Below are 14,676 nucleotides of genomic sequence, written 5' to 3'. Positions count from 1 at the left end.
TACTCCAGAAAAAGAGAAATGGGATTTCAACTTCTTGTTATCAATTTGAACAAGTTGTTGATAAATATGCAATGAAATATGAAATTGATGATGCAGAAAAAGGTAATTTGTATAATTATCTTTATGAATCCCTACATGTTGAAGACGACATTCATATTGGTGGATATTCTGGATTTACACAAGAAGACCCCCGGTTATATAATGACAAAGAACTTACTGAAACTCTTCTTCAAATTGGAAGTATTTTTGGAGGAAATGGTTTGGATTATGTAATGTGGGGAGATTGTGGTATTGCTAATTTCTTTATTAGTTTAGAAGACCTTAAAGCACGTAATTTTAATCGAGTTGGTTATACTTGGGATTGTTACTAACTGCATTTACACTTTCTTTATTTTATATCAAATTTATTGAATTTCATCTTTCAAACTAAAACACTTTTAATTTATTTTACTTCTTTAAAAATGATAAGAATTTTCCTCTTTTTTTACTTAACCAAAGTTCTCCTTTCTCTTTGTTATAGAAAAAATCATTACAATAGAATTATGAATAATTATTAAAAGAATATTATTATAAATTTTATCCAAGTATTAACGAGAAAGTGTGTGACTTTTGGAACATTAAACATAATTGGTGTTACTGATATATAATAGAAATATTTCTTGTTTTATGAACAATTCATTTATATAAAATTCTTTAATTAATTTTAATTACTTGTAAAATAGAAATAAATTGAATTATAATTTTTTTCTTTTAATCCAATAATTATTATTCAATGACTGGAACTTATCTTATGGAAAAGGTAAATTAATTTTATTACAACCAATACTTACTTTGATAACCCTTATAATGAAAATAATAAAAATAAAAAATTTTATTTGTCTACAGAGTTTTAATTTGATAATTAACTTGATTCAATTAATAAAAAAAATTAATACAATCAATATAATGGATAAAAGTTTCAATTTAAACAAAACATAACTTGAAGTTCTTTTGAATGAAAAGGAGTTATCACTAACAAAACACAGATATAGAAATTCACAAATCTGAGTAACATTTAAAATACTAAGAATTAAGAACAAAAAATAGTTTATTTTTTTTCAAAATCCATTCTAACATTATCCTAATAAAAAAATAACCCTGAAAATAAGAAAAATTTAGATTTTACTCTTCTTTCACCCATTTTCCTTCATTATTTTTCCACATTTCTACTTCATTATTGGATAAGGAAACAGCTAATACATCACCATTAAAAGCAACTCTCCAGCAAGACTCTTTAAATTCAGGTAAATGGTCAATCAACTTAATCTCAGTTCCATTTACTTCATAAATGAATACCATATGATCTTGAGCACAAGTAGCCAAAAGAAGTTTACCATTAGAAGAAGTAACTGAAATATCTCTAATCCAATCTTTATGGTCTTTAAGTTGACTGACACACTTCCATTCACCATCAATACATTCATGGAATTTAACAATACTATCACAACCACCACTAACAATATTAACTTTCATATGATTTGATATTACAGTTAATGTATTTACTCCTGCAGGGTGAGCATTAAAAGAAGTTGTTTTCCATGATTTAGTTGATTCAATATACTCAATAATACTAATTTGTCCATCACTTGATCCACATGCTAATTTTAATCCCTCATTCTCAGGGAAGAAACAAATAGAATTGACTGATTTAGTATGGAATTTATGAGAATAAACAACAGCATAATTATTGTTGGAAGTTTCTCTCCAAATTAATACTTGTTTGTCATAACCACATGAAGCTAAAACAGGTCCAAATCTTGGATGACTCCATTTGACTTGCCAAACAGCAGCAGTGTGTCTAAAAATGAATTAGTTCTATTGTGTATAAAATAAATAATACAAACCCCACAAGTGTTGAGATAATTTTTGGTTCTGGTTGTGTTGTGTCAAAGATTACAATTGATTTGTCTTCCATTACACAAGCAACTTTTGTTCCATAAAAATCAAATTCCATATCTTCCTATTTTGTTATTTTTTTTTCTTATTAAATTACTAAAAAGAATATTATTAACATACTATATTTTCACTAGTTGTGAATCTCTGAATATCTGCCTAAAACCAATTAATTTTCTTTTCTTTTCCTTAAATTAATCAATTCATCACCAACAAACCATTTCTTCTATCTAATTAATCATTTCTAAGATCCTTGTTTTTTTCTTTTTTATATTTTTCTCTCTTTTCAGTAATAAATTAAATAACAAAAATTATAACAAAAACTTTTTTAATTACATAATCGTAAAGTAACAAAGAGACGACCCCCATTACTAAATTCAATCCACTGACTAACATCTTTGTTATAACTTAAATGGTTTGTCTCAATTATAACAAATGCCTTATAAACACTACTCTTTACTATGAACGTTTCATAATATTCGAATAAAATCATTGGGCGTTGAGAAGGAACAATGTTAATAGAAAAACAATCAGAGAATTGAGGAGTACTTGTTTTTTCTGTTGAGCTCTGAAATTTTTGATCTCCACATTGAACAATAATAAATCTCCCTTGACAAATTTGTACTTCTGATAAGTTTAATGTAAGCTTTGTGGATTTCTCAAATTGAGCTTCTCCCAAACGAACAGATATTTTCATCCTTACCTTTTTTTAAGTTTCATGTTATTTTAGTTTTTATTTTAATCATTTTAAAGAAAATGGAATATATACCATAAATAAATTTTTACAAAAATTATCAGTTCCAAAAATAGTCATTGATTTAAATATTTTTTCTAATTGAAGAGTGAAATAATTCAATCTTAAGATTAAAAAAAACCTGAAAATAGAGGCTTAAATAAAAAGAAGAGAAATGAAATAAAAAACAATAAGGAAGAAAGGATAAAAGAAGACAATATTTTTTAACGTCAAATGAACTTGAAATCAATCAAATAATGACTGAAGAACAAATAAATAATCTTAAGAAAGGAGAAACACTTGAAGTTACTCAACCCGATGGGACTGTAATTATTATTGAAGGAAACCCCTGTGTGAGATGTGGAAAAAATATTGTTGGTGAAATTGTTGAAGTGGATGAAGGTGCATTCCATCCAGGTTGTTTTACTTGTTCAGAGTGTGGATGTAATTTACTTGAAGAAGAAGATTATTGTGAAGATGATGGAGAAGTTTTTTGTAGTGACTGCTATAAAAACCTTTGTGGACCACGGTGTTATTATTGTAAACAACCAATAGAAGACACTGCAATTGAATTTAATAATAGAAAATATCACCCAAATCATTTTGGATGTTTTGTATGTAAAGCAGCATTAAAAGGAAAGTCATACAAAGATATTGGAGGTGAACCTTATTGTCAGGATTGTGCCCGTAAAAAGGTTGAACAAGAAAAACGAAAAGACCTTTGCTTTAAATGTGGAGAGCCAATTGTTGGAGATTATATTATTATTAATGGTATGAAATGTCATCCTGAACATTTCAAATGTGCAATTTGTCAATCTGAGTTTACAGGAGGAAGTTCTATTGAATACCTTGGAAAGAGATATTGTCTTGCTTGTTATAAGAAAGTATCTGCATCTATTTGTGAGAAATGTAAAAAGCCAATTTCTGGACGTTCTGTGCAAGCATGTGGATTTATGTATCACCCAGAATGTTTGACATGTACTGAATGTGACTTACCACTAACAGGTGTTTCATTCCTTGAACATGATGGTAAGCCATATTGTAATTTCCATTATTACAAGTTATTTGGACAAGTATGTGAAAAATGTGGTAAAGTTGTTCATAGTGGAGAAGGTGTTATTGTAGGAGATAAAACATTCCATAAAGAATGTTTCGTTTGTTCACAATGTAACAAATTGATGGATCCAAAGAAAACTAAAATATATGAAAATAATCCAATCTGTGTTTCATGTTATAATAAACTTCCAGGAGATGTTAGATATGCTATCGAAGAAGAAGAAAGAGAGGCAAAAAGGGTTGAAGAAAAAAGAAAGAAAGAACAAAAGAAACAACAAAAAGAAGAAGCAAAAGCAGCCAAGAAAAAAGAAAAAGAAATTGAGGCTCAATTAAAGAAAGCAAAAAAGGCTGAAAAGAAGAAATAAAAAAAAGAAAACAGTTTTTAATTAAATTTTCTTTTTTATTTTATAGACAGAACTTTATTTTCAGAAAGAAAAGGGATGAAACATCCATTTTTATGTAACGAAGAAATAATTAATTTTGAAGAACTAAAACCAGAATGTATTGCCAGTGATATTGAAGAAGGTATTAAAATATGTAAAGAAAATATACAAAAAATAAAAGAAATTCCAATAAATCAAAGTACATTTGAAAATACAATACGTTCATTTGATAATGCAATAATTCCACTAAAAGATATAATGTATAAAATTAATATATTAATTTTATGTAGAAGTGATATTAAAGAATATTCAATTATAAGTGAAGAAATATTTTCAAAAGAAGTTTCATTTAAATCAAGTATTTATACAGACAATGAGCTATTTAAATTAATAGAACATAATTATAAACAAAAAGAAATATTAGAATTTGACCAAAAACAGTTAGTAGAAAAAATTTATAATGATTTTATTGATGGAGGAGTTCAACTAAATGATGATCAAAAAAATAAAATTATTCAATTAAAAGAAGAGATATTTAAATTAAGTAAGAAGTATTTAAGTAATGTAATAAATGATACAGATAATTATTCATTATTAATAGAAGATAAAAACCAATTAGATGGTATACCATCTAATATTTTAGAATATTATTTTAATGAAGCTCAAAAAAGAAAATTAAAAGGTTATTTAATTACTCTTCAAAGATCCTCTTATTTACCTTTAATTAAGTATTGTAAGAATGAAGAAATTAGAAAAGAAGTATTTATACAATATAACAGTCTTTGTAGTAAAGGTGAGTATGACAATACTAATATTATTAATAAGGTATTAGAAAGAAGACAAGAGATTGCTAAAATACTTGGACATTCAAATTATTCAGAGTATATAACTAAAAGAAGAATGATTAAAAATAGTCAAAATGCAATGAATTTTATTGAGGACTTACATAATAAAATATTACCATTTTTTAAAAAAGAAGTAGAAGAAATAATAAAATATAAAAAAGAACAAACAGGAAATAGTAAATTAAAACCATGGGATATTAATTTTTATATTGAACAAATAAAACAAAAACAATTAAGTTTTAATGAAGAAGAAATAAGACAATATTTTCCAGAACCAATTGTATTTAAAGTATTATTTGAAGTTTATAAAAGATTATATGGAATTACTTTTTGTTATAATAAAACAGTAAAAGGATGGCATAAAGATGTTAAGTACTATGACATCACTAATTCAAATAAAGAACGATTAGGTGGAGTTTATTTTGACTTATATTCAAGAAAAGGAAAAAGAGCAGGTGGATTTCATGACATTCTAAGAACAAATTATTTAAATGAACAAGGAATAGTTATTAAACCATTAGGAGTGGTTGTGTGTAATTTTTTACCACCAAACAATGATGGTATTTCATATTTTAGTCATAGTGAATTAGAAACATTATTTCATGAAAGTGGTCATCTTATGCATACAATTCTTTCTAAACAAAGGTTTGCCTCATTAACTGGAATGAATGTGGAATGGGATTTTGTAGAATTACCAAGTCAAATTATGGAAAATTGGATATTTGAAAAAGAAGTTTTTCATTTATTTAATGAAATTGGTGGAATAAAAGAAATTCCCCCAAAAATTTATAATAAAATAATTCAGTCAAGAGTATTTATGTCAGCATATTATATGATGAGACAACTTAAATTTAGTAAAATCGATTTAGAATTACATCAAAATTATATTCAGTCCAACCTTCCTTTAGACGACTTTATTGCTTTGGTTACTGAAAATTATGACTGTCCTTTCTCTTCTCCTTCTTTATCTATTATTCGTCATTTTAGTCATTTATTTAATTTGACTTATTGTTATGCAAGTGGTTATTATTCTTATAAATGGGCTGAAATTCTTGAGGCTGATGCTTTCGAATTATTTAAAGAAAATGGCATCTTTAATCATCTCATTGCAACTAAGTTTAAAACTTCTATTCTTGAAATGGGTGGTTCTAAACCAGCAAATGAATTGTTTAAAGAATTTAGAGGAAGAGATCCTGATCCATCTGCTTTATTAAAGAAACTACATTTAATTAACTATTAAACTGGTTATATATATCAAAAATTTTAAAAACAAAAAAGAAGCTTAAAATCAACAAAATAATGAAAACCTTAAAAAAAAAAAAAAAGAAAAAAGGGTTTCTCTATCTTCAAAAAAACAAAAGAAAATGAATAACCCTCAGTTTGCAACCCTTCAACGAATTGTTAGTCAAGAACCATTACATCCAACACAAAACATACCAATTGAAGTAAAAATGGAACAAAGTCCTATGATTGTATCAACTGATTTAGAGACATTGTGTAGAAAGAAAGTATTAGAAGATATATGTGAATATTTAATGGATCAAGACATAGAATGTGGATTATTTAATCAACTAATTCAAAATGAGTATATTAATCCAGACGAATTGTCACAAAATTATAAAAAGAAAAGAACATTAAAATATGCATTACAAATAATTAATGGAATTGATCCAAATTGTCCACAAGTAGAATCTTTAGGAAAAATATCAGAATGTGTTATTCAACTTTTTCAAGAAGACTCAAAAAGTGAAATATTAAAACCATTACCTTCACTAATTGGACTTACTGGAATGATTACTTTGTTTTATCAATACGTTTCTAAAAAAGTTCAAACTCAAGCAATGTGGGATTGGCTCGATTTATTACTTCCTGCATTGTCACAACTTCCTTATTTAAAAACAAGTCGTTCATGTAGTGAAGAAGCAATTGATATATTATCAGAAACTGAAATACCAGATAATTTAACTAATCCTGAAGATTTTCTTATGAGAATTACTTCTATTCATCAAATTATTGCAAGGTATCCAGTTATTGCAACACTTGAACATATTAAAACTCAATTAGAGAAATATCAACAATCATTAAGTCCAAGTTTAGTTCAGCAATTAATTTATCAGTATTATGCAGAACCTGTTAAATTACCTGTTGGACTATATGATAATAAAGTAGATGATTTATCTTTAACTAATAAAGTTAATAAAAAGAAAAATGAAAAAGTTAATAAACCAGTACGTCAACCAGTTGATGAAAATGGTCAAATAATTAAAAAAAAGAAAAGAAGATTCACTGAAGAAGAAACACAAAACTTAATAGAAGGGGTTCAACAATTCGGTATTGGTCATTGGAAATTAATTTTAAATAATTTTAAATTCGATGATAGAAGTTGTGTTGATTTAAAAGATAAATGGAGAAATCTTGAATTCTCTAGACTTAGAAATAATAAACAAAAATCAAATGAACCTATTATGGCTCATCCTAATAATGAACAAGAAAAAAATACACTCCCGTCAGTTGGAAATGCCTTAATTCCTCCTAGTTTAATGTCTGATGGATTTAAACAATTGGATCTTTCTCAATAACAACAAAAAGTAAATCAATTTTCTGTTATTTATTGAAATAACAAAACTGATGTGTATAAAAAGAAAAATAATTTACTTTTTTATGTTATTTTATGATTTAAAGAAAATTGAAAAAAATGAAAATAGTTAGTAAAAAATAAATAAATGAAAAAAGTAAAAATTAAAAGTAATGAGATCAAAAGATCTTAAAAGTAAAGAAATTAGATGCGAGGAATTATTGGTTTATTATTATGTATTGGAGTACTTGGTCAAAGTAATTACACAACCATTAAAACTATGGAAGGAAATGTATATATCTCTAATATAGAAGACTTATCATTTACAATGGATGGACAATTATATTATGATGGACCAAATGGACAAATGGTTACAGTCTTTAAAGAAATAAATCATGTTGATGCAGTATTTAGAGATAATGGTGAACGATATTATTCATATCATAGATTAAATTATTCATCTAATATATTAAATAGAACACATGCAGTATTTTACAATTTAACTTATGACATTAGTGTACAATTAAGAACATTATTTATTAATAGTGAACATTGTACTGAATATAAAGGAGTTTCTCCATATCTTGATTATGTTTATGTTTCTAGTGAAACAGGTAAAATATGTCGTATCTGTTTTGAGACAGGTAAATGTATTACATTTAGAAACTATGGTGCATTGTCAGAACGTGGTAAAAACGAGATAGAAAAATATATTGAACAGACAACCAGTCAATCAACAAAAAATACAGGAAGACAAGCAAAGATTTTATTAGTGATTGACCCTAACTTTGGTGGTACGGAAGATGCATTTACTGGTGCTAAATTAGATTTATTAAATAGTTTAAGAGATCTTGCTTTGGCAAAGACTAAAGAAGGAAGTACTACTGTAGAAGTTGGTGTTATGAATTACGATGGAACTAAAGTTGCTTTTACTAGTGATTTTAGTCAAATAGAAAATTCATTAGCCACTCTTAAATATGCATCATCAACTAATGACGCACCTATTCAAGAAGCAGCTAATATGGTTAAAACATATACTGGAAGTATGAAAGGAAGAACTATTATTATTTCATTAAATAGAGATACAGAAAATATGAAAACATTAGTTACTAAATATAATACTACTCTCAGAGAAAATGATATTACATTTTATAGTATTTCTTATGATTCTGCATCACCAAAAGATAGGATTAAATACGAAAAACTTTATACTACTGTTAAAACTCAATTATATTTCTTCTTTTCAAGTAGTGGAAATGATTTACTTAATGGACTTATTGTTGATCCTGTTATGCATTTAGCAACTCGATTCCTTTCTAACCATATGTGTAAGAGTTGTTATGGATACTGCCAATTAAATGGAAATGACACAACAGAATTAACTTGTAAATTAAAATCTCCAGATGATAAAGAAGCAATTGAATCAACTTATTTTGTTAATGGATGTGATTATGGAACAACAACAGGATTAGTTTATAAAATTATTGGAGGTATTGGAATGTTTGCGTTAGTAGTTGTTGCATTAATAGAGTTATTATTAGTTTTATTACAAAGAATTTTATGTGGATTATCTCGAAAGAATGCTACATATCAAACTCTTGAAATTAATGTTGCAACTCAAAGTTCTTTATATGAAGCTGAAGATAATGAATCACAAAATTCTTTATTCCAAGAGTAGTAAATTAAATTATCTTTCTCCATCATTCTTTTTTTATTTAATGTTTTTTTATAACTAATTTATATTTAAAATGATGTTATAATTTTATTTATTATATTAATTTAATAAAAGAAATAACATTTTTATAAATTATTATTTAATTTTTATTTCTTTCAAACATTGGAAGTAAAAGAAAAAAAAATAAAAAACAAAAGTTATATAAAGAAATAACATTTTTAATAAAAAAAGAAAAAAGAAAAAAAAGAACTAAGAAAGAATAAGAAGCAATGAACTGCATTGAAGATAAATGTATTGTTGCACATCATATAATTGATCAATTAAAACAAAATAAAGTAGACGACTATAACATATTTGATAATCATAAAAAAACATTACTATCAATATGTGAATATTTAATTGATTCAGGAATTAATTGTGAATTATATGAACAATGTTTAAATCAACAAATATTTGCTGAGTCAGATATTCCACAAGAATTACATAATAAAAGAGCATTAGCAACGGTAATAAATTTTTTTGAAAATATTGAACCATTTAATATTGAAATAGAAAATTTACCAAAAATTATTTCAAATGTAATTCAAATATATTGTTCAGACCCAAATGCAGAAATACTTAAAACAATTCCATCATTAATAGGAATTATTGGAATGATTTCAATATTTCATTTATATTCTAAATTTCAAATACAACAAGGAGAACTTATTCGTCATATAAATATTTTACTTCCTGAGAGTTCAGAACAACCATATGTTGCGTCTTCAAGAAAATATTGTTTAGCAGCAATTAAAGCACTTTTACAAACACCGATAAAAGAAGGAATATCAGACTCAAATGAATATCTTCAAAATATTCAAGAAGTTAAATACATTCTATCAAGATATCCATTAATTAGAACTATAGACCATATCAAACACTTATTATATCAATTTAAAGAAATATGTCCTACTTCTACTTTAAGAAATGTTTTTTATAATTATTTAAATGGTAAAATCGTTTCTAAACCTTTCTCTTGGCCTTCTACTGATTTTATTTCTATAAGAGAAATTCAAACAGCAATGGAATTAGATTCTACTACATTTCAAGCAATTGTTTTTGGTGAAGACCCTAAAGTAAAAGCTTTTTTACATCAACAGTCATCTGATTTAATTGAAAATTATCAAAATCAATATATTCATCAACTCACTGAACCTCATATTCAACAACAACAATTATTACAACTTCAACCCAAAACCAAATTAGATAAAGATGAAAAGTCTAAAAAAAAACCTTCTTTAAAATTACATGACAATTCTTCTATTAAAACTGATGATGTAACTGATCATAATAAATTAAAAAAAAAGAAAAGAAGATTCACTGAAGAAGAAACACAAAACTTAATAGAGGGGGTTCAACAATTCGGTATTGGTCATTGGAAATTAATTTTAAATAATTTTAAATTCGATGATAGAAGTTGTGTTGATTTAAAAGATAAATGGAGAAATATTGAAAATTCTAGACTTAGAAATAATAAACAAAAAATTCCTACTTCTCAAATTTCTCAATTTAAATCAAATGGAACAATATTACCTCCTTTTAATTCTGATAATTATTAATGATTTATTGTAAAGAAAATTTATAAAAAATGAAAGATTTTATTTAAAAAAGATCATTTTTCATTTATTGTTGTTTCTTTTATTTTTGTTTTATTTAATGTTTTGAAGCATCTCATCTACAGATAATCCCCATGCTTTTGGCCATGATTCAATATATTTGCAAATACAATTTACATTAAATTCAAGTTGTTCTGGAGTATCATTTTGTAACATCCAAACTAATTTATGTTGATAGCTTTCCATTGCTTCATCATAACAAATTTGAAATATTTCACAATCAATATTATTTTCAATTTTGTTTGGTTTATATCCCCTATTCATTTTAATTATTCTATTCTTTTAATTATTTTGTTATAACAAACTTATTGACTAATCTATCATACAACACAGTATTATCTGTTCTTAATACAACTATTAAATCAAACCATCTCTCTGGAAATAATTCTGATGAATGATATTCTAATAAAAAATTATTGTTTTTTTGAATTTCTTCTAAGTAATCTAATAACTATTTTATTTAGTATTTCTTTTTAAGAATAATTAATTTATTTCATTTCATCCCTTTTTTTAAACAAACTTTATCTTCGTCTAAAATGAGTGTGTCCATTTCTTCGTCTCTTCCTTCGTAAAATCCATATTGCTTTACTACATCACCTACATTAACATAATTCATATCTGTTCTTTCGGCTATCATAGAGCATACTAAACTCTTTCCGGTTCCTGGTGTTCCTGTTACAAGAATATTAGGTTTAGGTCGATTACCTGTTGACATTATTAACTCCTCATTTTAAAGTGAACCCTTAAAAAATTATCTTTTTGTTAGTTTTCATTTTCTTCATCTTATTGTAAACTTTTTTTATTCATTTTTTTCCTAACTTATAGAAATTATTTGCTTATTAATTTAGAATTGAAACAATTTATTTTTAGTTCAAACAATTATGTAGTATAGTAAATTGTTTAATATATTTTAACTTTCATTACTATTTTTTAAAAAAAAAAAGAAAAAGAAGAACTAAAAAATAAAAAATCATAATATGAAATTGTTTTTAATTGCATTCTTATTATTTGCTGTAAATGCTATTGAAGAAGATACCTTTGAAGTCAATGAAAACAATGACTTTGAAGATTATGAATTAAATGAAGACGTTGATGAGTTAAATGAAGAAGATAATGAAGAGGACGAGATTAATTTAGATGAGGAAGAAGAAGAAGATGATGATGATACTGCTGATGAGTATGAACTAACAGATGATGATGATGAGGATAGAAGAAGAAGAAGAAGACGTTACAGAAGATATAGACCAAAAAGAAGACATCACCATAGAAGACATTTCAGAATACATCCATGGAGAAGATTTAGAATATGGAAGAAACATCACCACAGAAGACATCCATGGAGAAAGCACCACCATAGAAGACATTCATGGAAAAGATATAGACCAAGGAGAAAACATCATCAAAGGAGATTGTCATCTAAAGAGAGAAAGAAGGCACAATTAAGAAGAAGAATGTTAAAGAAGAAGATGACTAAAAAGAATATAATGAAATTTTTCAAGAGAAAACAATATCAGTCTAAAAAAATATCTAAAAAACAAGTCAAAAAAGCAGCAAAAATATTATTGAAAAAATATTCAAAAATTTTAGCTCGTAAAAACAATCATAAAAGAACATCTAGAAAACAAATTGCACAAGCTAAAAAAATGGTAAAAAAAATTAAAACAATTCTTTCTGGAAAATATGGAAAAACATATTCTGCTGGTATTATTTCAGCAGCAGCTAAAAAAATAAGTAAAGTTAAATTAGTTGCATATAAAAACATTGAAAATTGTTCATGTGATGTATTAAAGGAAAATAAAAAAAGATTACATCGTATGAGAAAAGAGTATATTGATATGAAAGAAGAACTTGCTGTATTAAAAGAAAGAATTCAAAGTGAAAAAGATAAATTTATGGACGCACAATTATTTGCTGATTATAAAAAAAGAATTGCTAAACTTGAAAATCAAAATTCATTAATTTCTTTGTCCCATAAAAAGTGTCAAACCCAATTAAAACTTGCAAGTAAAAAAACTCAAATTATTCTCACTAAAAAAGCTCAAAAAGTTATTACCAAAGCTAAAAAAGTTGCTAAAAAAGCTATTTTAAAAGCTGGTACTAACATTAAGGCTATTAAAAAGGCTCAAAAAGTGTTAAAAAAAACTATTGCTAAAGTTGTTTCAAAAAAACAAGCTAAAAAATTGACTAAAAAAGTCGTCCAAAAAGTTCTTAAAAAGGAAAAAATGCCAAAGAAATTATTAAACAAAATTGTTAAAAAAGCAATGAAATCTCAAAAAGTAGTTCAAAAGTCTCAAAAAAAGACTATTAAAAAATGTCGTTTAATTATGAAACATTTAAATCAAAAAGTTCACACTATTAATGTATGTGCTGTTAAATCAGGTGCTAAGTGTGTTCAAGACCAAGCTTTAGTTAATCGCTTGACTGATAAAATTTATAACAATTTAGTTAATGGAACTAAAAACTAAATCATTTTTAATCCAATTATTATTTTTTGTTTTTCTTTTTATTAGGAAAAATTATTTTTGAGTTATTTTTTTTAATTTGTTGAAAATATCATTTTATTTTGTTTTATTGACTGTTTATTTCTTTAGTTTAAAAATTTAAATTATTTGTAATACTGTTATTTAAATTAAATTCTATTAAGGTATAGATAATAGTATTTTATTTTTGTTTTTCTCCTTTAGCATTTGTTTATCAAACTTTACAATTGTCTGTTTTATTAAATTTTTTTATTTGTATTTCAAATAAAGCATATTTAATTAATTTAAATTACAATGATTCATTTTGGTATAAATAATATTTCTCATCAAGTGCATTTAATATTCCTTTATGTTCAAATGAATGTTGATTACAGTATGATATCGTTTTATTATTTTATTTATAAACACGAATATCATCTCCATATTCAAATGAAAACAAATCATTATCTGATTGATTGCATAATTTAAATGTATATTGTGGTTGATTAATATCAAATTTCATCATTCTTTTTATTGTTCTTTTTGATTTTAATGAAATAAAAATGATTTTTGATCATTTGTCATTCTACTAACTTTATCAATTTTACAATTAACATATCCTCCAAATTTATTTCCATTTGTATCTTCAATAATGATTATTATATTTTCTTTATTTATTATTATTTGTTCAAATATTGATGTATTCTTATTCCAATCATCAATATCTGAATCAAATATATATTTGATACTTATTTCTTTTGTAACACATTTAATACGTTTATTATTTTAATTAATTTATCATTAACTGTTTTATTTGTTAGTGTTCTTGTTCATATTCTTTTTGTTGTTTATTTTTAAGTTTTTTATTTCAAATTCATTTTTTTCTTAACTTTTAATAAACAAAAATATAAGATAATTAGCAAATAATATAAACAATTCATTTTTATAATATTTTAATATATTGGTCAACTAACTATTCTATTTTATTGTTAGTATGTGAAAATAAATATGTTCAAATTATATTATCTAAATGTTTACTCTTATCATTCATCAATAACAATTTATCACATATAATTTTTATGATATCTTATAACCATTGAAACATTAGTAATAAGTATTAAATTTGATACTGATAAATAAAATTAATAGCATTATTAATATCTTTAAAAGTTGTAAAATAACCTTTTAAATGATTTAAAATATTAAACTATTTAATTTATTAATTTGTTAATCATATGAACAGATATCAAAAAATATGATAAACTTATTTAAAAACAAGTTATGAGTAAGCATTACCATGGTAGTAGTATGGTAAATAAAATTAAATATGAGTTAAATATTTCTTTCATGTTCAAAAGACATA

The 14,676-nt window shown here is 24.9% G+C and overlaps 9 protein-coding genes across 9 annotated transcripts, besides 27 other annotated features; 6 read left to right on the top strand and 3 right to left on the bottom strand.

The window, feature by feature from the left end:
* The first annotated feature begins 545 nt into the window (after positions 1-545).
* Positions 546-580: a sequence feature (AT_rich).
* A 97-nt stretch (positions 581-677) lies between these two features.
* Positions 678-770: a sequence feature (AT_rich).
* A 71-nt stretch (positions 771-841) lies between these two features.
* Positions 842-877: a sequence feature (AT_rich).
* A 36-nt stretch (positions 878-913) lies between these two features.
* Positions 914-934: a sequence feature (AT_rich).
* Positions 935-1,161: 227 nt separating this feature from the next.
* On the bottom strand, positions 1,162-1,993 carry EDI_319330 (protein transport protein SEC13, putative; the record flags this gene model as incomplete). The annotated part of the gene is made up of 2 exons (XM_001735855.1): positions 1,162-1,837; positions 1,884-1,993. 2 exons carry the CDS (start codon positions 1,991-1,993, stop codon positions 1,162-1,164), a joined length of 786 nt encoding a protein of 261 aa, XP_001735907.1.
* Positions 1,994-2,007: 14 nt separating this feature from the next.
* Positions 2,008-2,050: a sequence feature (AT_rich).
* A 172-nt stretch (positions 2,051-2,222) lies between these two features.
* Positions 2,223-2,267: a sequence feature (AT_rich).
* On the bottom strand, positions 2,261-2,629 carry EDI_319320 (uncharacterized protein; the record flags this gene model as incomplete). The annotated part of the gene is made up of 1 exon (XM_001735854.1): positions 2,261-2,629. One exon carries the CDS (start codon positions 2,627-2,629, stop codon positions 2,261-2,263), a length of 369 nt encoding a protein of 122 aa, XP_001735906.1.
* A 194-nt stretch (positions 2,630-2,823) lies between these two features.
* Positions 2,824-2,883: a microsatellite.
* A 39-nt stretch (positions 2,884-2,922) lies between these two features.
* EDI_319310 (LIM domain-containing protein unc-97, putative) lies at positions 2,923-4,086 on the top strand (the record flags this gene model as incomplete). The annotated part of the gene is made up of 1 exon (XM_001735853.1): positions 2,923-4,086. One exon carries the CDS (start codon positions 2,923-2,925, stop codon positions 4,084-4,086), a length of 1,164 nt encoding a protein of 387 aa, XP_001735905.1.
* Positions 3,941-4,096: a microsatellite.
* A 4-nt stretch (positions 4,097-4,100) lies between these two features.
* Positions 4,101-4,131: a sequence feature (AT_rich).
* Positions 4,132-4,161: 30 nt separating this feature from the next.
* EDI_319300 (oligopeptidase A, putative) lies at positions 4,162-6,189 on the top strand (the record flags this gene model as incomplete). The annotated part of the gene is made up of 1 exon (XM_001735852.1): positions 4,162-6,189. The coding sequence occupies one exon, from the start codon at positions 4,162-4,164 to the stop codon at positions 6,187-6,189; it is 2,028 nt and encodes a 675-aa protein (XP_001735904.1).
* Positions 4,358-4,390: a sequence feature (AT_rich).
* Positions 5,730-5,751: a sequence feature (AT_rich).
* A 25-nt stretch (positions 6,190-6,214) lies between the features above and the next one.
* Positions 6,215-6,281: a microsatellite.
* A 32-nt stretch (positions 6,282-6,313) lies between these two features.
* On the top strand, positions 6,314-7,528 carry EDI_319290 (uncharacterized protein; the record flags this gene model as incomplete). The annotated part of the gene is made up of 1 exon (XM_001735851.1): positions 6,314-7,528. One exon carries the CDS (start codon positions 6,314-6,316, stop codon positions 7,526-7,528), a length of 1,215 nt encoding a protein of 404 aa, XP_001735903.1.
* Positions 7,295-7,320: a sequence feature (AT_rich).
* A 54-nt stretch (positions 7,529-7,582) lies between the features above and the next one.
* Positions 7,583-7,694: a sequence feature (AT_rich).
* A 38-nt stretch (positions 7,695-7,732) lies between these two features.
* Positions 7,733-9,202, top strand: EDI_319280 (uncharacterized protein; the record flags this gene model as incomplete). The annotated part of the gene is made up of 1 exon (XM_001735850.1): positions 7,733-9,202. The coding sequence occupies one exon, from the start codon at positions 7,733-7,735 to the stop codon at positions 9,200-9,202; it is 1,470 nt and encodes a 489-aa protein (XP_001735902.1).
* A 28-nt stretch (positions 9,203-9,230) lies between these two features.
* Positions 9,231-9,351: a sequence feature (AT_rich).
* An 18-nt stretch (positions 9,352-9,369) lies between these two features.
* Positions 9,370-9,465: a microsatellite.
* Positions 9,466-9,468: 3 nt separating this feature from the next.
* EDI_319270 (uncharacterized protein) lies at positions 9,469-10,797 on the top strand (the record flags this gene model as incomplete). The annotated part of the gene is made up of 1 exon (XM_001735849.1): positions 9,469-10,797. The coding sequence occupies one exon, from the start codon at positions 9,469-9,471 to the stop codon at positions 10,795-10,797; it is 1,329 nt and encodes a 442-aa protein (XP_001735901.1).
* Positions 10,618-10,643: a sequence feature (AT_rich).
* Positions 10,787-10,848: a sequence feature (AT_rich).
* A 39-nt stretch (positions 10,849-10,887) lies between these two features.
* EDI_319260 (adenylate kinase isoenzyme, putative) lies at positions 10,888-11,569 on the bottom strand (the record flags this gene model as incomplete). The annotated part of the gene is made up of 3 exons (XM_001735848.1): positions 10,888-11,110; positions 11,160-11,305; positions 11,375-11,569. The coding sequence occupies 3 exons, from the start codon at positions 11,567-11,569 to the stop codon at positions 10,888-10,890; spliced, it is 564 nt and encodes a 187-aa protein (XP_001735900.1).
* Positions 11,307-11,348: a sequence feature (AT_rich).
* A 217-nt stretch (positions 11,570-11,786) lies between the features above and the next one.
* Positions 11,787-11,824: a microsatellite.
* Positions 11,825-11,831: 7 nt separating this feature from the next.
* EDI_319250 (caldesmon, putative) lies at positions 11,832-13,319 on the top strand (the record flags this gene model as incomplete). Its single annotated transcript, XM_001735847.1, has 1 exon — positions 11,832-13,319. The coding sequence occupies one exon, from the start codon at positions 11,832-11,834 to the stop codon at positions 13,317-13,319; it is 1,488 nt and encodes a 495-aa protein (XP_001735899.1).
* Positions 11,935-12,062: a microsatellite.
* Positions 11,958-12,110: a microsatellite.
* A 14-nt stretch (positions 13,320-13,333) lies between the features above and the next one.
* Positions 13,334-13,490: a sequence feature (AT_rich).
* An 89-nt stretch (positions 13,491-13,579) lies between these two features.
* Positions 13,580-14,075: a repeat region.
* A 16-nt stretch (positions 14,076-14,091) lies between these two features.
* Positions 14,092-14,208: a microsatellite.
* A 26-nt stretch (positions 14,209-14,234) lies between these two features.
* Positions 14,235-14,276: a sequence feature (AT_rich).
* Positions 14,277-14,445: 169 nt separating this feature from the next.
* Positions 14,446-14,539: a sequence feature (AT_rich).
* Positions 14,540-14,676: the final 137 nt, after the last annotated feature.

Source organism: Entamoeba dispar, genomic scaffold (assembly GCF_000209125.1).
Source record: "Entamoeba dispar SAW760 scf_1105229459451 genomic scaffold, whole genome shotgun sequence".
Lineage (NCBI taxonomy): Eukaryota > Evosea > Mastigamoebida > Endamoebidae > Entamoeba > Entamoeba dispar.
The sequence above is the reverse complement of the archived record's forward strand: the minus strand, read 5'-3'. Positions and strand labels throughout refer to the sequence as shown.